Raw genomic sequence first — 27897 nt, 5'->3', positions numbered from 1 at the left:
CGAAGATTTCACAGGCGCCCCAGCTTCGTGTCGCGGAAAACAGGCGGTATACGTTCATCTGGAAGGGTTAAGAAACACCGCCAATGTGAACGGAAAAGCTTGAGCACTTTATGTTACAGCGCATGGCCTCGGGACAAAGTGGGAACGATCATGCACAAACCCCTCCGAAAGCGGAGTCTGTACGTGTTCCTGTGTTTTGGCATCATCTACCTCAGACTCGGGTGAGTGTTCATAACCTGTGATTACATGCACACGACTGTTTTCTTCACATGCGCAAAAGTGAATATCCAAATTATGCAACACTCTGGTTATTCACCTCTTTACAGGAAAGCGTCAGCTGCCCTCTGACCTCAGACTTTAGTATGATGTGAGAAATCCGTTTTCATCAGGTGTAGCCTACTTAAAAAAACCAAATGCAATCATTGTACATTAACGCCTGCACACGGGGAATGTGTTGTGCGTAAAGGTGTCAGATAAGGTGACGGTGCAATGCGATCGATTCGTATTCGCTTTCAAGGAGCCATTTAGTTCACCTCACGAGACTCCAGCTCCTTTTTGTCGCAACATATAATTTGAGTCGCTGTCATTGCTGCAGATCCAGCTCCCCCTGCATACCTTCATTAATAGCGGCAGACTGAGTTGTATTTCCACATTCCATCGGCCAGACGCAGTTTCTTTTTACCTGTTTTGCAATACCTCACCTTGATGCATACACACAGAAGGGTTTCTATCCGTTCCCACTCCGCTCTGCTGCGCTTAACGCAGCGCCTCTCAAGTCATACCGTATTATGACCCTCAGTCAGACACACGTTAGAATCATGGCGACGTACATCTCGTGAAAACCGATATGTGGGAAGTTGTTTGTGTAGTTTTGTCCACGCTTTGCACCCATGGGTCGACCCTATTTGTTGTTACTCTCGGAATAGTGCAATTGAAACACTTCTGAGTTTGATTCTGACTTCATTTCCAGTTAAACTGTAACATTTTATTATGTAGTTAACTCTAAATTAGTTCTAGGGCACTAAAGGCAAACAGGTAAGTGTGTAACATGTTATGCAGTGGAGGGTAATCCAGATCAATATGTTATTTTCATTTTTCTAACACGATTACAGATTATTCATCAATGTTACAAAGTTGCTTTTATTGTGCGACACTACATATCTTTTCTTGAATAACTGCAACCAGTTGCACATTAAATACTTAGCTGTTGTTGAACATTAAGCCGTGACACATGGAAAATGCATGACTTATTAGGTCTATGAATGCTTTTATCTTGATCTAGCAGTTGGAGATTCCTGCAGCATCAGAGAAAGAAACAAAACAAGTGTCAGCCCCGCCTGTGAGAACTTCGTGTGGACTGAAGCGTGTAAATTACTTCAAGTTCCACAGATGCTCATATCATATGCCAGCAGCTCCACCCATCTCCGTGTTCACTGAGCCCGAGCAGTTAGCTCATTCCTTCCATCCTTTCACTCTGCATGGCTACATTTCTCATGGTACCCTCTTCATTTACAATGACTTGAGCCTGCAGGTGTTGAGTGAGAGTCACGATGCTGAGGCGATAAAAGCCCTCCACTCACTAAGCTCTGCGACAACATCTCCCCAAGTATTTTATTTCTTTGCTCACATCCAATCTTAGACTGCTATTTTCATGCCTTTTCCACCTCCAGCAATCTGTCAATCTGAGGAGAATATTATTCAATATCACAGCAAGGGCACAGAATGAATATTTGAATATTATAGGGTGACGGCCATCAAATACCATCAGAGCGCAGCAGACAGGCATACAGAGCAGACATAAGACGCCTATAGCAAGAATATAGTTTTGCCACAGGAAATAATAAGGCCCCTGAAACTCATATCTGAGTACCGCAAAGATGCTTTTTTATGTTTCTAAGGAAATGTTACTGGAAAGCATGTTACAAGAGGACGTAATACTGTACGTTTAAGATTCATTTAACAATATTATAGGAATATCTAAGGTAAGGACATTTCTTTTCAGCGGGATAATGACAAACTCACTTTTACATAGACACGCATACAGACATATTATGAGGATACTATCTGTCATATTGCATGGACTTTATTGCGTTTATGTGACACCAACCTGTTGATTCACAACGACACATCCTGCCAGAGAAATGTGCAGATTTTTTATTGATTTTTTGCACGCGGAGCTGTGATGATGGTGTTATGCGTGAGCAGCCAGCGTCTCTGTTCATTTTTGGCTGAATGGTGGGGTTGCGGTATGTGTGTGTGTGTGTGGGGGGGGGGGGGGGGGGGATATGATGATGAATGAAACCTCCCGCACGTCCACCGGGGATCGGATCAGTGTCACCCACCTATTGTCCCGCTGTGGCAAAGTGGGCGGATAGCAGTGTCTCTCCCTGCCCAATGGCAGGCACGACTCTCATGAGAGTGGAGAGAGGCACTTTTTCTGCCATGCAAAATCCCTAAAACCATCATCATTCCGGCCGGGAACCCACAGACTGTGTAACAGCCTCCGCCGCTGAGAGATGACAGAGCCAATCTCAGCGCACACACGGCCCTGGGAGCTCGGAGTTGCGTAGAGCCACCGCACCAAAGACAAGGAGACGCACAGCACCTCTTTTTTTATTTTGTGCGAAGGGGACTTAAAACCGGGAATTAAGGGAGGCTTTTTTTTTCATCTCGTCCGCGTCGTCTGAGTCTATCCGATCGTGGCCATTTGCTCAATGTCATCATGATCATCTTCTCGTCGCGCAGTGTACTGCTGTCTGTCTATTATCCACAGATCTTCCTGATCCTGACGAGTGGCAGCTACCTGTAAGTTTCAGCCAATTAACTGGGGTCCTTAATTAACTTCAGGGAGTGCGCGCGCTCATCTTCAGCAATACAAAGAAGCACGGTTTTTGGTTTTGCTCCCGTGCAGCTTCCCTACCGGACAACGAGCCATTTATTTCCTTTCCCCCCTAATCATTAAGAGCCGGTTGTGAGATGAATATCTTTAGTTATTGGAGATTCATTTGAAGTTGTTTATATTGTGTCATCGGACTGTTACGGCGCAGGGAGCACGCGGAGCAAAAGTGCAATTTACCAGTAAATGTGATTTAATTCGAGGATCATTTTCATACACTTCCTAATGGCATGCACGCGCAAACTCAGTATACCCATCAGTGGAAACATCGCCGGGAAAATGACCCACGTGGGAATGAACTAATTAGGTGAAAACCTGAACGCGCTAATGTGCCGTCCGCATGCGGATGAGCGTCTCTCGTGAGTAGTAGCAGTGGTGGTCTGCATCTAGCTGTAAATATTGTAAATATTTTACATGATCAAAAAACATTTGGGTGACTGCTACATGGATTCGTTTTGGCCACAGAGTGGCAGAGATGTTCAAGACAATTGGATGCTGCGAGTCTGTCTTTTCTCTCCTGCGAGGAGAATTGAACACAATATGGGCACTTTTTAACGCATGATGCGAGCACCGTCAACCTGTCTGAGCGTGTGAACGATTATCTCTGTGCACGACCTCGTCTCTGGTTACTTCTCAGCATTTCTTTTTTTACGTTATCATTTGTGCCTTTAGACTATTTGCCTGCAACATGCACTTGATTAACACCATAATGCGCTTCGGCTTTGAATTAAACGAGGATTACTCTCGCAGGAGAACACTGGCTTTCTTTAAGCGTCCAGAATAATTACTCACCCATGCTCCCTTGCTCCTTTCTCTGCTGCCTGGAGACCCCAAACCTGATGCTGAAATAGATGTGGTTTTTGGTTTTCTGTTAAAAGTGGGCTACACTTCTAAGTATAGCAATGGCATTAGAACTACATACCATTGTTTGTTTGGATTATTCAAGTGTGTTTTCTGTTCAGCATTAACCACAAAATACATGTTTTGAGGAGAACATTTCTATTTGGGTTCAAAATAATGCAATGCCCCTTCCTCAAAGCTTGTGTTTTCTTTGCAAAATTTGTTGAGCTGTGGGCGACAAATGAGCTGTCAGCAAAAGGATCTGACCATGTGCACATGTGTCAAACTCAAGGCCCGCGGGCCGAATCCGGCCCGCCACGTAATTTTATGTGGCCCGCGAATCCGCCAGCAAAAAAAAAGATTAAAATCAAAAAAAGTTTTTTTTTTTTTTTTTTTTTTTTTTTTTTTTGGAAAAATAATTAAAAGTTAGACTTGATAATAAAAGTATCCCCATGGTCGAAATTATGAGATATAACGTTGAAATTATGAGATAGCATGTAGTCTGTGTACCGACATTAAAACTATCACAACAGGTGGACAGGAGAGGCAACAGCCCGAAAAGAGGTTTTCCAACGATTGAAAAAGATCGACAAATAATCCCAAAATGTCCACGAAGAGAAAAATTGATGCAGAGGGAAGAAAATGTAATGAAAGACGTGAAAGCGAACACATGTTTGTGCTTCAAGGAGAACAACGGGTCTGTCTTCTGTCTTATGAGGCGTGTCGGTGATGAAGGATACAATTCACGTCGGCATTTTGACACCAAACACGGAGCTAAATTTAGCCTCCAAGAAAAACATCAAACTGTCCAAGAATTAAAAGGCAGACTGCAATCACAGCAGAATATATTTACACAGCTACAGCCCAGTGCATGCTGAAGGTATGTGAGCAGAGCTCCGACCAGATACAGACTTTTACAAATGTCAGTTTGTGAAGAAACACCATCGCAGACCGAGTTCATGAACTAGCAGCAATCTAACAACACAGCTAGCTAAGAGACGAGCAGGTACTCGTCTTCTTCATCATCTGTTGATGAAAGCACAGACAACACGGATACATCATCTATCCATGTTCATCAGACCTGACTCTCAGTGAGCAGCTCTTGGATGTAGCTGCATGCACAGGACAACGACAGGGAGGAACATTAGTGATGCAGAGAGGTGACACAAACAGCTTTGAACAAAGTTATTGTAATAACTTGTGTTTGATATTTGTCTTTGTTATTTTCTTTAATCGTTTGATCTTTGATAGAGTCATGTGGGTTTCTCAACCCTCAGTTATTTAACAATATGTTAGGAGAAGTTAGTTATACAGTCTTACAGTTACAACCGGCCCTTTGAGGGCGACTGTGATGCTGATGTGGCCCAGAGTGGAGATGAGTTTGATACCCCTGATGTAGAGCATTTGGGCTGTTGCACACCCACGCTCCAATATCCAGGGATTTTACACTTAATGTTCCCATGGCAATGATTCAACCGTTTTCTTAATATTATGCATGGCCTAGCCAGATACAGTTGTAAACAGATGCAAATGTGATTTTGTTATGAATGAAACCCCTTCAGTGCACCGAGGATCTTATTTGTTGATGAGCAGCAAAAGAGGAAAATCATATTCAGCACGAACATAACAGTTCATTTTCTGCTCTTGGAAAAAAAAGAAGAGCATTTATTCACTTGGTTTAGTTAAGTTGTGTCAGTTTTGAGAGTGCATTCCTTGTTGGAAGATGCATGCCCGGGAGCTTAATAGTGTGTCAGTTGTGTTCAAAGTGCTCCATGTGATGGAGTAGGTGGCTGTGAGCACGCTGTATGCCATGACGTAGACTACAGTTTCTCTTAAAGCCAAACTACCCTGTGATGGGATCTGTAAGCTCCTCACCGCTCACACTGAGACTGCTTTTGATTTTTTTTGTTTTTCCAAAATAAATGTTTATTGTGAGGTCAAGCTGGCAGAGGCCTCTGTTCCTGTGACGTTTAATGTTGGCTGTTTAAGCGTGACGTGTTTTCTATCACGTCACAGGTTTTGTGTTGAATATAAAAGACACTGACCCATGTTTTGTCAAAAATAAAGATCAATATAATTCAGGATATAGATTTGTGTCATCTGTAGGTGTCAAAGCCCTTGTGCACAACCAGTGTATTGGCTGTTCAGCAGATTACATGTTATGAACTTGACAGTATGTGTGCAAGGCAAAAAAAACCTGCCACCCGTTGCTTTGTAATTAACACAAAAAACATAGACTTCATCTCTCCATCACCGCTGCAGTAAAGCCACCAGCGATCACTCAAACACTGCAGTTTGCACCAATCTATCTATTAGATACTCGCTGTAACGCCCAATGTATGAAATGATACTTCAGAGCTGCCGTTGGCGGTCTATCTGATGGCAGATCTGTGACCGCGGGTGAGCTGTCCCCAGGCCGCTGGCGTACACACGGCGCATACGCTAAGCAAACAGAATGGCATCTGTGCACTTTGATGATTTCAAGGATTTAAAAGCTTAGCTCTGGAATTCTCTGTCTGGTGTTGTCTGATGGTTGACCGTGGTAGACTGCGATTCTGCGTATTAGCAGGTGAATGACGTGAGAAACAGCCAAGAGGGGGGAGTCTCTACGAGTTCTGTCTGCCAGAACAATGTGCAGTTGTACGCGCTTGTAAAGTGGTGCACTGGAACATCAGAGATATAAAAGACTCAAATGTATTTTATTGCCCTTTGGATTTACATAAACAAACCAGTTCCATTCACCCGCAGCATTTATTATGCAAGACAGCGAATTTCTCCAGTTGCACATTACTTGTCTTAATGAGCGTGACCTTTTTGGTTTGCACAGACTTCACGTCATTGTTGCCATGAACAACCACATATACAGCAGCGGGTCACAGAGGGTCAGAAGGGTTCAAGCTTGTTTAACAGCAGTGAGAGACGATAGCAGTGTTTCCTGCAGACACTGAATGCAGCTGATGCATTTTTTGGACGAGTTGTTGTGTATTTCTGAAGTGACAGCCTCCGAAATGCTTATGCGAAACTATTTTTCAGAAACATAGATGCATGTTTATTTGAACTGAAGAAATCTTCGTTCAGTTCGGTTTTGTGGTGACTTTTACAGCAGAGATTGCAAAATCAACACAATGGTGCTTTTCCCTTTACATACTGTTGTGTGCGTTCCCCTGACTGCACCGAGAACACAGAGAGAATGTGTGCAGTCCTCAGTCTGCGAACAGATACTCGCCTCGCTGCAGTTAGGATTTAATTTAACGTCATGTGTTTGAAATTGGGATTCGTGTTTTTCTGTCTTTGTGGAGAAAGGGAGCACGATTGTCCAGAGGGCGAGCGAATCAATGATCATATCTTTGCTCTTAGTCAGGGGTCTCCCACCAAGATCCCTGTGAACTACGATCCACAGAAACCCGTTGTGTCTGTTCTCAGTGTCTCTCCCGTTCTCACTCCTCTTACTCTGCCGTCGCTTTTTCGCTGACACACAACTTGCCTGCGTTGGTTTGCCCCGTTTGTGGTGAAGGCCTCTGGAGGTCGACGTCATACTTCAAAGCTGCCGTTTGCCGCCACGCTCGTTTATGGCTCCCCGTCCCTGACGTGTTTGAAAAGTATGTATCTACATGGTTCCGAGGGCTATAAACAAGAGTCGTGGAGATAGTCAGCGCTTTGTTTAGCTGTAATCTGTTTTGGCTTTCTCCGTGGCTGCAAAGCCATCTTTAGCACATGTTGTGATATTATCACAGAGCGTGATCAGACATAACGACGTCTCCCTGAAGAGAAGTGAGTGTAGGACGGGTGTCGTTTACTATGCAGGCGCATTAATACCCTGCAAAATTACGACGACTAGTCTTGAAAAGCTTACATATTTTTCCATGCAAACCAATTTTAGGATGTGGCTGAAGTAAAAGCAGTCTCTCGTGAAATTTATGGGCAGCACTTTACACCCTGAATAACTTTCAAACACATGATCACGCAAATCACGAAAAATAATATTTTGCATGACATTTGGTTGAAATTTGAAACCTGCATCTACATAACGAGACACAGAGAAAGTGTATGTACTGTATATACTATATTTGCGTAAGTCTGGCAACCGTTCACGCTACTATGTTCCCTAACAATTAACATAAAACCCCAAATTTATTGTTTAAACTTCCCCCATCCAAACCAATGTGGAGTGGCGTTGTCAGTGGTCGAATAAGCATCTTGCTTTCTCTCTCTGGGCCGTTTTAGCAAGTTTCCCTTGTTTTATGTTGGATTACATTTTCAGGTTTTTGATTGACCTCTAATCCACTAAACAGCCGTACTTTCATGTCGTTCAGCTTTCACTTCACTACGGAACGTGCATCAATCACCGGTTGAGTTGAATCCTGTTCTGGAGCGTCGCACATAAATGATTCAGCCTGACCATCCTCTGCAAGTTCTAACTGAGTCTGTGTCTGTGTGTCTGTGTGTCCGTGGATGTTTGTGTGTGTGTGTACGAATGCGTGTGCGCGTGGTGTGTTTCTCTCACTTCGGCAGGGCCCTGTCCTCGGTGGTGGCTCTGGGTGCCAACATCATCTGCAACAAGATTCCCGGGCTGGCACCTCGCCAGCGGGCCATCTGCCAGAGCCGCCCGGACGCCATCATCGTTGTGGGCGAAGGCGCCCAGATGGGCATCAATGAGTGCCAGTACCAGTTCCGATATGGACGCTGGAACTGTTCGGCGCTGGGAGAAAGGACGGTCTTCGGTCAGGAGCTGCGAGTAGGTCAGTCTGGGTTCTATCACCAATGGGGAAAAGGCACAGTGCACACTTGTGTTTGTAAAGGTGTGCTCCTGCATGGCATGTCCTTATGAGAACCGTTTTAAGTTTTAGCCGTTAGAGTGAGGATTCTATTTAGGTTCATGTGTATTCAAAGGTTGGTTAATTAGTTGAATTAGAGAGGAATAGCACAAAATACACGAACATAGATAATATCATATATTAACGCAAGGAAGGGCCACACAAATAGGCATTAATACAGGACACTGTACTTTAGTGTTGCAAATTTTCAGACAAATTTGCAATCAAGAAGCCGACGATGATAACGTGGCCTTCCTCCTGAGGAGGGAACAGAAATTACATTTGACATGTTTCAAGCCATCCTATTTTTGTCAGTTTTATGAAACAGTACAAGAGGAGTATCAAAAATGTGGTGCCAGCCCCCGACCCTCTGAGCCCCATGAAATATGGCTCTTCACAAGCCAAAACCAAGCTGCACACATCACACAGTCTAAACTCGAGCCAGTAAAACATGGTCTCTTTGACTCTCTATTGTATAACCATGCATGTTGGCATTGCTGAAGAGAACTTCATATACTCCAGCCCTTCTTAGTTGTCCTCCTTTCAATTGACAATGTGTGTATTTCTCCAGTGCGCTCTGGTTTCTGTTGATGTAGGTTCTGCAACGGGACCGTTGGTTAGCAGCATGCCGACCATCGCTGGCCATGCCAAAGTTATGGAAAAGCTACCGAAAGGCACTGGAGGCCTCATGGGGAAAACGTATGGTTGAAAAATGATATTGCAAATAAGGAGACAACTAAAATGGTGTTATTGCAGAGAGAGCGCTTGTTGAACCAAAAATAGATGGACACATCTGTTGTTAATTGGGCTAAATTGGTTGTGTCCATGCCTGGCTGTGCACATACATGCAGACAAACATTTACATTTACGATGCTTTTGTTTGAGAGACTTGGCTCTCCGCAAAACCTCTTCTGCGTCGTTGTTGTTTTACAGGGACTTTTATATATTTCCTTTCATTCAGGAGATGCTTTGTTGCCATTACGTTGCGGTCGGGCTGTGCATTTAATCCGGTGGCTCTGTTAACAATCAACCCTTAAGGAGTCGCTGAATTAGCTCCAGCTCTCTCTCCAGAAAGCATTTGTTCTTTGTTGTGAATGTGGCGCTTTCTTATTGCAATGGGGCTCATGTTGTTTTCTTCAACACTCAACATCCCCTTTCCTCCTCCTTTTGGTCTGTTTTTTATGCCCTTTTGAATGGCGTAGAGACTTCGGAATGATATTAGGCAGTGGTTCATCAGAAGCATTTGTGTCTCCTCTGTATTTTTGTAGGATTGATGTCGGTCTTTTTACGTATTATACTGTTAAGCAAAGTACTTTGTAGGATACGAATCTACAGTTAGGGCTTCTAATTCACATAGTTCTTGTTCCCTGATGGGGATTGCAAACATTTTCACTCATCTTTGTGTATTTTGAGGCCATTCAACCCAAGTTTTCATCAGTGATGTGACATCAACATCTCATAACGGCGTCATCTGAATTTCATGCCTTCGCTCTTCTGGTTTGGTTTCCACAGTCGATCTACACAAATAAATGCCTCATGCGCCCGCGCTGAGCACATGACTGTCGGTGTCCAATTCTGGTCAGAGAGCGATGACTACTGGGCCTTCCATGATTGTCCAATAATGATGGGACTTTGGGGCCTCCTCAAAAAAGCATTCCAACGATGACGTCTTCTTTTAGACCAGTGTGGAACTTGATTTTGCTCATGGGTTTTACAGAGACATTATTGATTCGGGCCTGGTTCTTCCTCTCTCCTTCACGTGAATAGATTTACTCCTCTGTACAACGGGGGCAAAAGGGAGAAATCGTTTGTGCCTTTTGACAGTGTCGGCATATTATGTGACACCCATAGCTGTACCGAGGCGCACACAGCAGCTCTTTGTCCGTCGGGTCGGTGGACTCGTCTAAACAGAGACTTCTGCTCTATAGTTTTGTGGGTTTCATGGTTTTTGAAGGTAACACAATAGAGCTTCAAGTGCTAAAAGCATCAACAACTGTATAACTGTGCATGTTTTGCATTTGAATGATATTGCTGTCGATGAATGCACTGGCAAAAAGACATATCGAAACAACACACGCCCATTCACACACAAATACTTGTTTAATAAATGTGTTTTTGATGAACTGTGGTGAACAGCAAGACACAAATTCAGAGATGAACAACAAATTCAGTCACTGACTGGAACATGCACTGCACAGAAAACTAAGCTGTATTGAATCGACTTGAAGTGGATTGAGAAATCCTCTCACCACTGGCCATTGTGTCATTCCGGAGACATGAAACACGCCAAATCACGTCTGAGCTCATTCTCAGCTGGCACAGGTATTTTAATGTTACCTGAGTTCGTTTGCTGTTTGATATATTACGCATTTTAAGTCGTTGATGATCTGCAGTAAATTATCTGATGATTGATTACAACTACCATATATGCTAAGCCAGCATATTTGGGCTACCACAGGATACCACACACAAAATTCTTCTATTTCTTTGTATTGGCACAAATTTCATCATTGCTATGGATTTATATTTGATTGATGTGGGGGGGGGGGGGGCTCATCATTTATAATACGAGGAGTCATTAAACAAATCACTGTAGTGTAACCATATCATATATTTTAAAACAGAACAACCTCGTCAATTTTACTGGGCTGCCGAGATCAGAAAACATGTCATTCAACAAGTTGAACTTGGGTCCCTTTCCTTTGTCACATACACATACATGATAGGGGAAGTGTCTGTAACGACAGTAAATCAGGCTTGTTTTAAACAGCACAGAGCATTGTCTGGTTATCTGCAGAGTGGCGGTGTCCTTGAATGCGCTCACATTAACTGCATGTTTTTTGTGTTGGTGTCGCAGCAGGGCTGAAGTTATCGAGTTTTGCCCCCTGGAGCCTAAATCCTGTGTTAATTAAATAGAAGGAGAAAAATTATTCAATATTTTGACCCGAGTTTTGATATATGCAGTGATATACAGACTTTTTATCTTTTCCTCTCAGTAAACATATTAAAACTTATTATCTTGTCAGCATGGAGATACGTAATTGAAGAAGTTGAACTCTGTGGCTGTTCTCCCTAAACTTTATCCGAGTGATAAGATAGACGGCTGGATACAGGCGCATAGTTGACTATTGCATCTTGGGACAAAGCTCTCCACTGATGTCGGTGGGAAGGCTGTTGGTCGGGATCTGACAGTGCTCGTTCAGTTTAGCAGTGTCCCACTAGGTCATCGCGGGAGACCGCACAAGCCACAGCTACTGCGAAGCTCCACTGCCAAAAGTGGGCGATTTAGGGTTTTCTCTCAACACCTCACTGTCAAACTGCCATCAGCTGGCGCACAACATTCCCAGTTGTGATAGTTTCCAGTGTTTGTTGCTCACGACTGACGATGTAACCATGTTTTCTGATCACGTCTGTCTGTATTATGGAATTCTCTAGCATGGCATATGAAATCATGGAATACACCCCTTCAGCAAAATGTTCCAATCCCTTCTCCGAATCTGCAAATTCCCACATCATCATAATCAAGTGCAGGGGAAAAGATATTCCCGTTCCGCTCCCATTTACGTTTTTCATTCAAATCCCCAAAATTATGAACACTAAACCTTTCCCCCCGCTCTGTGATCCAGTCTTAGTTTTGGACTGGAGGGAGGAGATGTCGGCATTTCTTCAAGAACTGAAGATCAGCCGACCGCAAGTCGAATGCATTCTCTCTGTGCTGCCGGCTCTTGGAGGCGGTCTTTCTGTTCTGGAGCTTCTCCATGGTATTACATTCGCTTTCCAAGACAGCACACATTAATAGTTGGGTTATTGAGCATTACAGAGCCTGAGATATCTTCATTCAGCAGAGTTGATTCAGTTTCAAAGGATGGTCATTTGATATGTGTTTCACTCTTCTACTGTAAACAGAGAAAGTGTATTCGGCTCAGTCCACGGCTTCTGCTGGCACCTTCTCCGTTGCCTGAACACAAGACTCGAGGGTGGCTGGATAGATGGAAAAATGAAAGCATCCCCATTCTTGTTGCAGATCTGTCCCTCGGCGGTTCCTCTGTTTTGCAAAGAACGCTGGCTCCCTCATTATTCTCTAATTGACAAATTGGAGAACAACACCATAAACTCGCAGCGAGACTTGAAACTGGCAATTTAAGTGCGTCTCTGTCTCGTCTGCAGAGGCAGATTTAGCGGTCCTCCCCGTGTGCCCTGCTATGGTGTTGGCATGAGCTGGTACTTTCAGTCTGCAAAAAATGTGGAATGAATTATGCTGTGCTAACAGAAATGGGTGTTATTGAGTGGCTTGTTGCAGTCTATCAAGAAGTAATAATGAAATTAGAGACAAATCCGTCAGCGAGTCAGGAGGAAAGGAGGGGGCTCCGGGACAAGAATGGCAAACGTGGTCAATCCTCCAATCATAATCCTTGGCCTGGTTTCTGGATGAATCATTCTACTTTAAATATTTCTGTCAGAGACTGATCCCTGGGCTGTGATTTGTTGATGCCGTTTTATTATGCGTATTTAAGTGTGTTCACCCACGCGTGAAGTGCATCGAAAGCCCCATGTGGTTTCTGTTACACATCTCACATAATAAGTTGACGTGTCTTCGATCCAGCCAGTGATCTTTGCCCCATACCTCAACTTTTACACATGAACAGTATTACGCTGTTGCTGCTTTATTTTCCTGTTAGATTTATTCTATTATAGTAATCAAATCCACTATTACTGTATATTCTTACTTTTTCCTTCTTTCATGTTATGTTTTGACTTGACTTTTAAAAAAAAAGCATCTACCGTCAGACATTCCTCCGGTAAACCAGCAGTAATAGAGACGTCCTTCACTTAAAAAACCTGCTCATGAACATCTTACAGCTCTGTTCAAATTGAAATGCACTTGATGTCGGCGATTAGTGCTTGAAAATGGACACCTTTCAACGGCTACACTCAGCATCAAAGGCCAACTCTGGCCCTCTTGTCATGAAAAGGCCTGCTCTGGTTACTCTCTGTTTGACTTTCCAGCCAGTTTGTCACCGTCCTGATTCGCGCTTTTCATGCTGAAAGAGGTTTCTTGTTGTCCCGGCAGTGAAATATAACAAAAGTTCAATCATCCTGCCTCAGGCCCATTGCACAAGAATAGATGCAGCACTTGAGCAGGTGAGCCTTTTTGTTGCAGGGGAAAAACTAAATTGAACTGTTGTTTGAAGAACACCAAATCAACGAGGTCGAAATGAAGGCAAGACATTGTTGTATAAATGCTGCTTTGAAACAAAAAAGGCTTTTCAGAAAAGATGCAAGGAAAAGTCTGTTTTGCTCTGTGACCTGCATCATGCCTCTCTTCCCTTTCGTTTCTCTTCAGTTGACTCTCTCTCGCTCATTTACCTCACTGACTTGTTGCCCCAAGCTGTGCATCATTACTAGAACCTCTTAGGATGAGAACAGGGAAACTGGATATGAAATGTCCATCTGAGTAGTTACCAAAACAAATTCAAGTGTGATCGAATGTGGAGGCTTAGGCTTTAAGGGAGGAGACTAGCGGGTGTGTTCGTGTCTGCATTCCCCCATCCTCCTTCATGGTATCATCTCCCAGCCAGTCACTCCCTCCCTCCCGCCTCCATCCATCTCCCCTTGGACGCCCAGAGTGTGGTGAAGGCAGTGGGCGATCCACCTGCCAGGACTTCAGGGCTGCAGGGGCCAAACCAGCGTCTAGTCAGATAAAGGATGTTCAAGTCAGCAGGTTCATTGAAAACCACTTGTGTGGAAAGAACTCCCAGACAGGCACGTACTTGATCGGGAGCTGGAGATACAGGACTCCCTTCGAGCAGAGCTCCCTCTCAGAGGAGGTGAAGGGTCACTGCAGACAGACATAACTCATGGCTGAGGTCGATTTTTTTTTTTGTATCCCCAATTTAAACAGTGGAGGAGGATAAGTGCAAAGAGGACGTGGTTGATGGAAGTTTTGGGATTTTGGTTTAGAGTTTTGCGTTGCGTACCGTTTTTGAAAAAGCTGAAATTGATGAAATGGTTTTTGTGTTTTCACGCTCGGACGCAATGTGTCAAAGACAACAGATGCACTGGATTTGGTTTTAAGTGTCTTCAGCTATTCTGAACTTCACCCCACACTCTGGAATTAAAAAAAAGAATCGTTGTGCCGACCCAATTGTCACAGTTGTGAAGACAGCTCTTTGGCATTTCAGACCTCTTCCACCAATGTTATAACAGGAGACAATGGTCTCACAGCAGCTTTCATAGGAGTGCATACAATTTAAAACATACAATAAAAAAGTACAGTGGCAGTCGTATTACGATCCTCACATTGTGTTTGTTGTTGAAGACTTAAATTAGCCATTTGTTTGCTTTCCCCCCTGCATTTCTTCTCTCATACGCTGAACTACCAGCTCCTGGTTTGAGGACAACAAAATACTTGCAGATTATAAACGCATTGGCGGCGCTCCTTCCCCTTCTCGGAATCAGTTGATGGTCATTTGTGGTGAAATCATATCCCAGCAGAATGCAAGTACAACATCACAGTCCAACCTAAGGCTAATAATGAACGGACGAGGAAATCTACTCAAATGGCCATGTGGTTCCCCTCGTGCTTTGTTTCCTTTTTGACAAAGTAAAAGGAAATGCAAGTTGAAATATTAATTTCGACCAGCTGAACTTTTTTCAACAAACTCCTTTTGAATCATGCGATGCCGTCTTAAAAAATGGACATTCGAGTTAAATGTCAACATGATAAACATTGTTTCTTTGAAAGCAGTCTTACGGTGTAACTGTAGCCGCCCACACCATCAACCCCACGTTTAATCAACATATATATAGATATAAAGATATATATATATATATATATATATATATATATATATATATATATATATAAAAGAGAGAAAGAGAGAAGAGAGAGGCTTCACAGTTAAATTCTTCCTTGAAAAAACGACCACGTTACCCTGTTTGACATATGAGCTTAGTGAGTTGGCTATAAGTGTTATACCCAGGACTAGTGTAATAAAGACAGTCGAAAACTCATTCTTCAAAACTAGGGGTTTTTCAAGAGCAGACAATTGGGTACTTTGACACTGGTGAACTCTCCTAAAGCGCCATCAATCATCTCACTGCCGCCGAGGTTTTTCCCTTTTGTGGGATTAGTTGCTCGTTGGTTGTACACCCTTCAGGCTCATTGTGGTTATCGACTCAGATATGTAATCTTTCAGCTTATTCCAAGTCAAGATGTTGTCATTACCGTAAAAGGATGCTATACTGCAAATATCTCTGATGCATTGTAGCGCCAAGCTAACAGCAAAACTGCGGATTCACTCGCAGGCAGCCAAGTACTTGGTGCTTTGCGGATAACAGCGTGGAAATGATGCGTGCATTGTGTTATGGTGGAACGGTGGTGGATAAAAGGCCTATTTTTCAGCCCGTCATCATGTGGGTAGCTGTAATCCTCTCTGCCCTCCTCTGTGTGAGTCCAGAGAAAACAGAGCAGTCGTATAAATGTGTGTAGTGTGTGTGTGTGTGTCCCGATGTGTAGGATGTTTTCCCCTAACTTTTATCAGATAGGGGATAGTCTGATGTGTTGCTGTTCTGCAGTGTGTGGGCTGTGGTCATCAGGGCTTGGTAAAGGTCATCTCTTACTCCCTTTCTCCCAATTTTTCGCCTCACATCCCCTGCCCACAACATGTGTCTGTATCTAGGGTGGGGCCTCTCGTCCTACGCGACCAAACAGCGCTATCATCGCCGGGCCCCTTGTTCATTCATCAGTTCTGCCTCTGTCTCAGACTGTGTGGGTGTGTCGGGAGCTGGGGTCCCTCTCCTTTCCCTCACCCCTCTCTCTCTCGCTCTCTCTCTCCTGCCCACCCACCGTCCGTCTGCTGACGTGGCCCGGGGTAGTCCCGGGCCCTGGCCCTCGGGCCCCTGTGTGTGTGTGTGTGTGTCGCCCCTCCCTGCATCGCTGCGTTATCGGTTGGGATCTGCGTCTGTCTGTGTCTGACAGTGCCGCTAGACGCAGGAGGAAACAGGATGCGAGAGGATCAACTGTAATCTCACAGTGCGCTTTGTTCCACACAATCCCAGGCCGATCACTGTATTCTCTACACGCAGGGCTGCCACTGGACATTTACATGCGCCAACAATCACACCGCTACTGGCCCACTTAGGTGAGAGCTCAGAGGGAGCGAGCGAGAGTTGGTGGGTTTCGAGGCACAGAGACACTGGTGGGAGGGAGAGGATGTTAAGAGACCTGGAGCTTGATTTGAGGGTTTGATGACTATCACCGAATATGGAAACGTTAGATCTGAAAGTTTCTTTTGTAATGAGAAACAAAACATGTCATCAGTGGCATATTTGACTCGCTGATTATAGTGATGATGATAATGATATCCTCGATACTATGATGTGGGATTGATTTATATCTCAGTAAATATGTTTCCATTGAAGATGAAATTGAGGAAAATCCTCAAGTCTGTCCTCAAATGAACTTGATGATTACCGTGTGCAGCACATACAGGCCTACATTTCTAGATCTGAGCAGGTGAGGTCCTGATTTCGGTCTCATTATGAGGATGAAAGGGTAGGAAGGAGGATTTGTGCCTGTTTTAGCAAGTCTCGGTATTCAGTGAAAAAGCTTTATCTCCACCTCAGGGAGATCAGGGAAGAAAAAAGGATGCTTTTCAGATGTTTTCTGCCAGCCCAATTTTCTATGCCTGGGGGGCAGCTTACTTAGATTCTCAGCGTTTAATACCGGCAACGTTAAATACCCTCATAATTGTTTTAGCTTTACTGCTCAAAGCCCTCCTTATTATATGAATCAAACTCGGGACCCGACGGTAATCGGCTGTGCCAAAGCGTGTCACTTCCCCAGCTCCATGATGTGAGTCCACTGAGACTGTGGAGCCTAGTTCTGGTAAAACAATATTATTTTATTGTACAGGAACACGGCTGCACTAATTCCTCAAGCTGCAAACCTCACGGACCACAACTTTGTCTATAATTTGCTGGGAGCATATGTTCATAGCAACGGTACATAAAGCGGAACGGAAAACAGTAGTAGAGAGCGCGTTAGTCAGTTCGGTGATTGGTATACAAAGCAAGGGGTTTTCCTCCAACTTTCTTCCCCTTCCATGGGGCCCTGGAGACACAGTTTCAGCGCCGGCAAGGCATTGGTTAGAGCTTGTTTTCAGTGTTTTGGGTGTCATAACATTATTATACATGTACTGTGTGGAAAATGTCCTTTTTTTCATAGAGTGTGCATGAACTATTAAATACAATTAGTGCTGACACAATGCCAAGATGTATCTCAGATTTCTATTTGATTCACTCTTTTGTTTTTTGAATTCATCACCCTGTATGAGTTTTGTTTTTGAAGAAGAGTTGGGACTTTCTCGGCTTTAGGATTATCACTTTATTTGGAGAGTGGAAGTGCAGCAAGGCAACGAAAGCAGCGGGGAATAAGTAGAAAAACCTTTAACAGGATTTAGTTTAAAGTTTGTGAACCTATACATGCAGCTCCAGAATGCACGGCCACCCTGATATAATTGCACGTGAACACAACACGTTCAACTGGAACTGACAATGTCCACTGTGCTGGTATTAGTCTATGCACTTTAGATAGGAAGTACAACATTAAAATAAGAAACCAAAGTACATTGTGCGATTCCCTAACTCTCATATTGCCATCGTTTTCAAATATACTACAACAGCATAATAGCATTCCTGAAATGTAGTCATGGCCCCTGGTTTTGGTGTGCCACCCCAAGACTGATGCGCACAAAACAAAACTGTCTCTGGATTGTTTTCTGGGACGGAGCAGTGGCAGTAGATCTTTTCCCTTTCCTCTCTTGTCAGCAACATAGCCTGACCATGGGCTGTGAGCGGTGAAGAAAGCGAGGCCCGTTGCGGTCAGCGGCAGTGTTACTACATCAGCTAGCCTACACTACACCAGCAGCACTGCCTGTATAGTGTCGTCGGTTGTAAATCTCCTGTGCTGTGTCATGTGAAATTTGTCGAGCGGTGTGCCTGCCTCCGGCTCTAAACACAGATTGACGTTTTAGCGGCGAGCCACGACATTACAGAGATTTCTTTTTGTGTCCCGGTTTTCGGCAGGCTGGTCAAAAGACACGACGGGGACTGCAGCAGGGGCCGCTGTCCAAAGTGGTGTGGTCAGTTAACGTGAAGGCCAAGGCACTCTGAGTCAGTAACTTTCACTACAGCTCTGGTTTTAGTCCCAGACACAGGCAAATAGCAGGCTACTTTGTGCCTATTTATGAATGCTTGTACCTGTTCTGAGTGAAGCAAGACTCATCTTCTTCCTCCCTACTTTCTTGGATAGTGTAGCAGACACTTGCCACTAAACTCCATTAGACATCTGGTTTAATATTCCCCCATTCTTCTCTCCTGGATGTTTCCAAGTTCATTGAGGTTTTTCTGGTCACTCCAATTTTCCACTGGCAGCTAGCGAGGCTATCCCAGGCTGGTTCCTCGTGGAGGCCTGTCAGGCCTCTGGGGCCAGCCTCTGTAGGGCTTTCAGCTGCTGTTATGGCTGCTTTTTCGCCGTCGCTTTTCATCAACCACATGGCTGTTCGGCAAACCAGGGCCTTCCTTTCCTGAGGGTACAGGAGTCAAATTATGTTGCACACACAGCATCCAACACAAGAGCATTGTTGTTGAAATACAGAGCTTCCTGGCCGGGGTTCATATTGACATGTTTGTTTTGTTCGGTGTATTTAGAATCTTTGGGTTGTTGATTTCTATCTCCTTGGGGCAGCACAATGCATTCTCTATTCATCATGTGTTTCTACTTTTATTCTAACCTGAAAATAAGTTTGAAAACAGTTCAAGCATTTGATATGCAATGAATAACTTTGATTGCAATTTTGTGATTTATAGAATCGTCACACATAATATGATTGAAGAGCTAAAAGGGAGATTGAAGGATCCATGCTAATGGTTATTTATACCCAACGGACAACATATTGTCTTCTTTGGTTCATTGCACAAAGAAAAAAGAGGGTATTGATAGCCACAGTCCCTTGGCTTGTGTAATTGGCTTTCATTATGGCCAGGCAGAGCCTTGGCAGTGCCAGACCCACCAGGGGGTGTCAACCAGCACAAGCCCCATCATCATCATTTTCCCCATGAGCAGCACAACTCAATGGGCCCAGAAATGGGCATGCATCTATGGCTCAGGGAACCACCCTTTCTCTGGAAACTGCCTTTATCCTGTTTTAAACATTACAGTGACGCTCTGTCTGTGCGTTTATGTGCAAGTGCGTTTTTCTAACAGTGCATGTGTGTGAGGCTGGAGGGTAGAGTGAGTGCATTGTGTATTTTCTATTATATGGCCGGTCACTCAGTATCTGCGTGCATGTGCATGCGTGTGGATACAACGTACATTATGGTTGCGCTCCACCATCCGTGCATGTATGTGAGGTGGGGGCAGCAGTTACCACAAGCTGGTGGGGCACAGCTCTGCTGCTAACCAAAGGAGCAAGTGGTTGTGAGTCAGTCCCCATCGGGCAAACCTGTGGCCGTGGTACTAGCGCTGCAGCACCAGTGCCAAGATAGGAAATTAACAGTGGCTTTTGGGGGTAAAACGTCTGTGAGAGTTCAGTAAATGCCCCTGAGACCAGAATATGAGGTGCAAAAAATCCCTCTGAAGAAAAAAGAGGAAATTAAATGAAAAACAGCTGCAAATGACTGCAAAGAAGCAGTTTATTTAAAAGCACGTAACACAAAGAAGCTCTATGAAATCAGGCAATAGGCAAATAAGTGTGTTTTGCTATGCTGCTTTATGTAAAACTGTCATGCCAAGGCTGGACTCCAGCTAATGCTAGCAGCTTTGGGTCTATCTGACCACACTGTCTGGGCCCGTTAAATTGAGAAAAATAAGCAAAGATTTTACATTTAATAACTTTTAAAATTGTTAAAAGATTGTTTGGTCAGGGAAAATTACACAGGCCACACTGAGACATTTTTGTCTTTCATTTCCTTATAATTTCCACTTTATTATTATTTATTGTTGTACTTTGCTGCTGCAGATGTAAACATTTCCAACATTTGCTCATTTTAGGATGTTATTTCTGATGTTGGTGGACTGTGGGTCCGTCTGATAGTCTATTTATTGTAGGCACTGAACGTTTACAAGATTTAAAACTGTTGCAGCACTCCTTTGTATATTTCTTTAAACACACATTGCACAGCTGTCACATTTGACACGTTTGAGAATGTTTCAGCCAAATTTGTCAAGAATGAATACAGCTCTTTGTACTACACGGTACTCAAAAACATATCACTTTCTGATGAATCTCTGATTCAGAAGGTTTCATATATCCTTTGCTCTTCCAACCCAAACATTCTGAAGTACATTAAGTCACAATGTCCAGAACCCTGGCGTTGCCATTTAGATCTGTAGAACATGATACAGTGACGTTTGTTGCCAAACTGATCCGACAAGCTTCTTTGCTATGTCTCTGAAAGCCTTTTGAGGAAATGATAAATCATCAAGTAGCTTACTGGTTCTCTGAAGTGTATAAAATACAACATTTTACCTCGAGAGAGTCAAATAATTGCAATGAGAGTACATTACACAACATAAGACAAAAGTCTTATAAAGCATTCCTCTCTGCTCTGCGGTCAGCCTTGTTTCTGCTGCTCAGCCGCTTCCAGATTACTGCCAGTTGAAGGGAGACCGATGGTTTTAATAGCCCACAGTCTGTTTCAGACCATGGGAGTCCTTTTAAGCCAGCCCCCCTGTCGCCATTAGGACTCTGAGATATTTAGAAAGAAAAAGGAATGGTATGGCATAGTTTTTGTCATCGACCTTTGGCTAAATGTGGACCGTAGCCCTTCCTTTTCATCTCAATTCCATAATAGAACTATTATTCGATAACGTGATTGCATGATAAATATGGCAGCGCGCAAGCAATTAGCAGATCAACAGAAAACGGATCAACAACAATTTTGATAACTAATCATCTTTTTGGTAATTTGGTAAATAAATGTCAAACATTTTCAAATTTGAACCTCTCATATTTGAAGATTTGCAGGTTTATATTATTCTAAATTGAATTGGTTGTTGCAACAAACCAGGACATGAAAACAGTTGAAACAGTTGCTACACACACTGCTGAGTACATCACTGCCACACAGCCGCTGCTAGCCTGACCGACATAAGACGATAAGTTTGTTTTTGGCAAGATTGTACGACGTGCATTATGCAAGGACTTTGAGCCAATTGCCTGCATACATCACCACTTGTTTTTAAGTTTGAATGAAGTGCGATTTACGATGCCTTCCAGCCCATTAGTGTCTAGATGGGGGGGGTTTATATTCATTAATCACACAATGCAGCAGTGGTTGTTGCAGACACACCTGGCGGAGATCTACCCTCTCCTAAGTGCACCTTTGTCGTCTAACATTTATTAGTAACCGTAGAAAAAGGTGTGTTTTTCAGCTTGATAACGTCGCATTCTGCACTTTGATCATCATTCAATTATTAGATGAAAGCACAGAAATAACATCACGCGTATATGATGTTCACACAGCAGTACTCAAGTATAGCACACAGCATAGGTAAAACATATTTAGATGCTCATCTCATCTTGTGCAGTCTCTGTGCCGTCAGGCTCTTGCTCCCTTCTTGTCAGTGAGCAGCGTGAGTGAGACAGCCAGACCTGCAGACCCCAGCCGTTTGCAGTGTGGGCAGCAGAACAAGGTGCTCCTGTAGAGGAATTCAGCACGTTGGACAGCACCTAGACCAGCTCTCCCCACACTGGAATCCCAACACTGCACTCTTGCAGGCCGGCCCCGAGGACTTTGCGGTCGGAAACGTGACCACATTTCTTCCAAGGTGCAGAAGGAAAGCTGTTCAGGAGGGGGAAGGAAATATCTGTAGCCTATCAAGGCGATGGAGCAGACTTGAACTGTTTATCGAGGTTGAAATCTCTGCTGCAACTCATTATGTGTCAGGAGTGGAGTGTTGGAAGTTTGCTGGGCCGAAGGTGACCATGGTCAACATTAGCATGGCTAGCATTAGCATTAGCATAAGCACATACATACATACAGTACTATTATCATGTAACTGTGTCTGATATGACACATTTAAATGAGTTCATGGTTGTGGGTGCTAAAGATGTACTCACTTGCTTTTGTATTTTGCTACAGTAAAGATGAATGAAGTACAGCAGCTTCATTGTGGCAGTTATCTAAAACAATCTACAAAATGGCTTATATGTCATCACGTCCCACAATTTCCTAAAAAAAACCAACATTTTCCCTCTTTCAGGCAGTCGGGAAGCAGCCTTCACCTACGCCATCACAGCAGCAGGGGTGGCCCACGCCATCACAGCAGCGTGCAGCCAGGGCAACCTGAGCCAGTGTGGCTGCGACCGGGAGAAGCAGGGGTATTACAATCAGGAGGAAGGCTGGAAGTGGGGAGGCTGCTCGGCTGACATCAAGTACGGGATCGAGTTCTCTCGCCGATTCGTGGATGCCCGGGAGATTAAAAAGACCCCACGCCGCTTGATGAACTTGCATAACAATGAGGCAGGGAGAAAGGTAAAGAGGATTTTCATAATCTCAAATGCTTTAAGTGTTTTATCAACGGTGATCAAGAGAGAACAACAGCAAAACCCTTTTGAATTATTTGATTTAATGGTTACGTCATTTGTAAAATATTAAAGCTTGGATCAAATTCTAGGAATGTGGTGACAGTCAGATGGGGCAAGAAACACATGAAACCCAAAGTGTGCATTAAATGTATCCATCATCGACATCATTTTGACGTATCATACTTGCAGCAGAATTTCCTAGACAGTGAAGGACTATTACCAACATTTTGGGTGTAGTGAAGCGGAATTATCCCTTAAGTGACACGACATCATCTTCCTATAAACGAAACATTGCATGACTCCATACTTGACAAACTTGATGCATACATGCGTTTGTTCATGTGTTCCTTTGCAGAAAAGCAAACAGTCGCAGATAAAGAGCTACAAGTCACACAAAGGACTGCGATTGACTGTCCAGCTGCTGATTGATTGATCACCTAGTCAGCCTTTCAGCAGCTTGTGTTGCTAGAGCCAATTATTGACATGTCTTTCCATTCCAAGTCTTTTATTTCTGAGAGAGTCCGTTGGCAAACTCCATCATGGACATGTTTGTTCGCTATTAGTCATCTCACAACAGTCTTGGAGGAAAGAAACACAGAGAAAAAGAGTGTGAGAGGTAAATAAAAGAGAAAAGATGATGTTATGTTGACAAATGGGTCTAATTAATAACTTGGGCTTTATCGTGTCCCCTGGGACAATGGGGCCTGTCCAGGGGTTGCCAGATAGAGCACTGCCATCATTTCTTTCCAGCTCCTTTCATGGAATTATGAAGTTTAAATTCGGGAACAGGATATTATTGCAGTTCTCCGCAAAAACATGTCACTGCCATTTGACTGTGACTATTCAGGGCGTGAAAGCAGGCCGACAATGGCGGTGTTAACACAGCAGACTGATAGGGTGCTGGCATGTTGGACTGCCAGGGCTAGAGTTGGCACTGTTGCTGTTCTCACTCTGGGGCTCGGAAACTCGCATTCTAGGAGGGTGTGCAAAAGACAGATTTCCTCTTTGCTGAGACAGTAAGAAGCCCAAATCTCTCTTAGATTGCTAGTTATTAAGGTCTGAGCCTCTGAAACGTTCGTGTTGCTTATAATCCATACACGTGATTCATCTGTGCATTTGTTTTAGTTCATGGGTAGCTCATGGGTTCTTCGGTAGCTTTCCATTTTTTTCTCACTGTCACGAAATTGCTGCTGATCACAGGTTAGTGTTTTCTTCATACTGTTGGCAGTTACCAAACAGCTCCTAGTGGATTACCACCAGGCTTTGGAGCGGAGTTCAGACTGTTACGTGCATGTAAAACAGAGCTACATGCACAGATTCGACCAACAGAGACATCTCTAGCTCAGTGTAACAGTGCATCACATCCCATGTGGATTTTGCTTGGATACGAGACACTTGAAATGACCTGGGACACCAATCTATCGAAGTCAAATGAACTGATTAAAATGATCCTGGTTCGGATGATGGAGGAAGTGGTTCCTCCAATGGGATCCAGCTGAGATTGTGTTTTCCAATCACTAATAAGAAGCATCGTTGAAACAGAAAACTATAATTACAATAGATTCCGTGACTGAAAGAGAACACTCAGTGAATCACCAGCTCTCTTTCATCTCCCATCTGGGCTATGTGTTTGACAAGTGATCTTTAGATGGGAATCTGGTCATATTGGACGAATTAATAACAGATCAGAGGCTTTGATGGACACAGTTTAAGTAAATGTTTCCATGCATCTGTCAGACTCCTTCTACCAGGCATTCCTTGTGGTTTTTGTGCCTTACATTTTTGGAAATCCTCATTCTGAATCAACATGCGAGGCGAGATTGACAGCTGACCCCGGCTTTTATGAAGTCGGCGGAGCTCATGTTTTTTCAATCAAATGTCCTCAAATCTGGGAAAATGTGACCAGATGAGTCCATGGACAAGACAGACAGAGATATTGAACAACTCTTGTGTACATTTCGTAAGTGTCTGATAGAAATGATGACTTGTGCTTCTGGCAAGGCGAGGTGCCAGGAAAAAAAGCTGCACTGGAAAAATGCCCTGCCAACCAAACTTACATCTCATACAACAAAGACGTTGCTTCGTTCGAGCAAATCGGGGGATCCTAATTTGGTTAAAGAAGTCATGTCAGGATTATTACAGATGTGTCAATGTGACCAATTCGAACTCAACCTCCTCTTTTCCTCTGCGCGTTTGCCTTTTAGAACGGTTCAGCAGAAAACGAAGAGGGCACAGTTTTTATTTTGAGGTTTTTTAGATCCTCAGTCCCACGGAGCAAAGGATTGACACTTAAATTATGACGACAGTGCACAATATTTCCCATATGCCCCAGGCTTAGGCCTCAAGGAGAAGACATTCTGCCCTGTCTACCATATGTTGGACATAACCTCAAAGAGAAATTAAGTTCAAGACTGAGTAAGGGAATATGGGAAAAATGGGCATTATTGCATTTAAAATGACTCTTTGACTAAAAGCATCTGAATCTATAACTGTGATCCACTTTAATGCATGTGGCAACATGTTGCTTTCTTCTATTTATCACATGATTTAAGCAGTCAGATAAACCTCAAGTCTCTTGTCCAGCCGTAAACAATGAATTTAGTTTGTTTCATTTAGTTTTCATGTGTAGTTTTCTTTGTCATTGATGTGGTTTGAGGAAGGTAGACAAAATTACAGGATGGAATATTACCAGTAAGTGCAATTTCCCCTCCCTTTGGACATGCAACGGCATGTCATCATGACTGAACATTCTGATATGCTTGGATCTGGCTACGTCACAGAGATCTGTCACTCGGCACTCAAGCTATTTTGGCAATTTCATTTAAGTACTGGGGGCATAAATGCAGTATAAGCCACCCGCACAATCACTGATCATTGGAAGCATGAATACAAGTAAGAAATGTTGCTTTGTCAGCTCAGTTTTTACACAGACAAAAAAAATCTAATATCTCAACATCTAGTTGTTCTGACATTTGTTTCCATTTAAATGGTTGCGCAACACAAAGCTAGCATTTAGCCAGCCTCTTGGTAAAACTGCATTCATTAAAGGCAGAGTGTGTAGGATTTAGTGGCATCTAGTGGTGTGGTAGCAGATTGCAACCAACTGAATAGATCTCTGCTCAGCTACTGAGCAATCACGACTGTATTTGCTGCAGTTCTACAACGGCTTTGTTTTCTCTTTTACTCTCCAGGTACTAGAAGAAAGGATGAAGCTGGAGTGCAAGTGCCACGGCGTCTCGGGCTCCTGCACCACCAAGACCTGTTGGACGACACTTCCCAAGTTCCGCGAGATTGGCTACGTACTCAAGGACAAGTACAACGAAGCCGTGCACGTGGAGGTAGTCCGGGCTAGCCGACTGCGCCAGCCCACCCACCTCAAGGTGAAGCAGACTCAGGGCTACCGCAAGCCCATGGAGACGGACCTTGTCTACATCGAGAGGTCGCCCAACTACTGCGAGGAGGACGCAGCCACGGGGAGCGTGGGCACCCAGGGACGCCTGTGCAACCGCACCTCGCCACATACAGACGGCTGCGACCTTATGTGCTGCGGGCGGGGCTACAATACACACCAGTACACCAAAGTGTGGCAGTGCAACTGTAAGTTCCAATGGTGCTGCTTCGTCAAGTGCAACACGTGCAGCGAGAGGACGGAGGTGTTTACCTGCAAATAAGGAACTCAGTGCCAGAAAGTGAGGCTCCAAGGACTATTTGAATGAAGAAGACTCAAGCAACCCAAGAGAAAAGTGTGACGTGGACCAGTGAGAGATTTTGAAATAAAAGGAATGGAACTTTACGCTATCAGCTCTTCATGGCATCGTTTTGCACAGCAGAATCTATCTAATTTCCTTTTCTGAAAGTAAATGCTAAATATCAGTAGGTAATACCCCAGAACTTTACTGTCACATAGAGATTGTGCTCATGTACTGATGTACCCGCAGTACAGGAAGGACTGGTGGGACTGCAGGTAATGAATGACGCCCTCGTTGGGAACTGTGCTTTGCACTCTGGGATTTGTGATTGTTAAATTCAAAAGAGACTCGTGTGCATGGAGAGGAAACGCAGTAAACCTGGGAGTTGATCAAAATGACAGCAGCTGATGAGGGGTGACTGGGAGAGATTTGTCAAGTCTTTGATTGAAAACTTTTATCGTATTTTCACTAAAGGGGAGCAAAAGTGAATCTTGACAAGAATGACCCCCCCAAATTGGCTGGGGCTTATGTTTGTAGAAATGAAGAACATTTTGTAAGTACGGTGCGTTGGGGTGCGCCAAAATCTGAGTGGAGAACTCTGTTAAACCCTCTGCTGCCAACTGGAATATGGTGGAGTATGTTAGTTTTCCAGTCACACTGGAACTGTCTGTTCTGAACACTGAAAATAAATTGTTTATTTATGTTATAGTATCTTAAAACGAAGCACTAACGGGTAGAGATGTCTTTTTTTTGTACTAAGTGTAAAGAAAAATACTTTTTAGAAACTCTGACTGAAAATGTGTGTCTATTAGAAAGTGACCCCAATCCCTAAAACACCTCATCTTTTCTTTCAAGCAAAGAAAGAAAAAGGGTTTCATTGCTACCGGTGTGTTGACACATTCACGTTCAAACACCTTGGTTCTATTTTTCTGTAGAATAGTTTGTTTGTAGTCCTTTTCCCCACAAGCAGTAACATTTATTTGGATGCTTTTGCAATTTCAAACAATTGACAGGAGCAAGAAAACTCGTTGAACTGCAGAGATCCTTCCTCAATTCATTAAACA

General features: G+C 43.7%; 1 protein-coding gene across 2 annotated transcripts; it reads left to right on the top strand.

Annotated features, from left to right (window-relative positions):
- wnt7bb (wingless-type MMTV integration site family, member 7Bb) lies at window positions 1–27897 on the top strand. Of its 2 annotated transcripts, none has more exons than XM_079266803.1 (4): window positions 1–221; window positions 8249–8475; window positions 22820–23091; window positions 26336–27897. In XM_079266803.1, exons 1-4 carry the CDS (start codon window positions 151–153, stop codon window positions 26813–26815), a joined length of 1050 nt encoding a protein of 349 aa, XP_079122929.1. In that variant the 5' UTR covers window positions 1–150; the 3' UTR covers window positions 26816–27897. The 2 variants fall into 2 exon arrangements, with proteins under 2 accessions (XP_079122929.1, XP_079122928.1); XM_079266802.1 differs by lacking the exon at window positions 1–221 and adding an exon at window positions 2523–2805.

This window comes from Melanostigma gelatinosum (genome assembly GCF_949748355.1).
Source record: "Melanostigma gelatinosum genome assembly, chromosome: 1".
NCBI lineage: Eukaryota > Metazoa > Chordata > Actinopteri > Perciformes > Zoarcidae > Melanostigma > Melanostigma gelatinosum.
Note: the sequence above shows the minus strand (reverse complement) of the source record. Positions and strands in the feature narration are given on the sequence as shown.

Bases quoted from the DNA above. Each gene is read 5' to 3' on its own strand.
- wnt7bb (XM_079266802.1), top strand. From the start codon at position 2,723: ATGATCATCTTCTCGTCGCGCAGTGTACTGCTGTCTGTCTATTATCCA. The intron at 2,806-8,248 runs GTAAGTTTCAGC...TCACTTCGGCAG, and splicing joins CTGACGAGTGGCAGCTACCT to GGCCCTGTCCTCGGTGGTGG. The intron at 23,092-26,335 runs GTAAAGAGGATT...TTTACTCTCCAG, and splicing joins ACAATGAGGCAGGGAGAAAG to GTACTAGAAGAAAGGATGAA.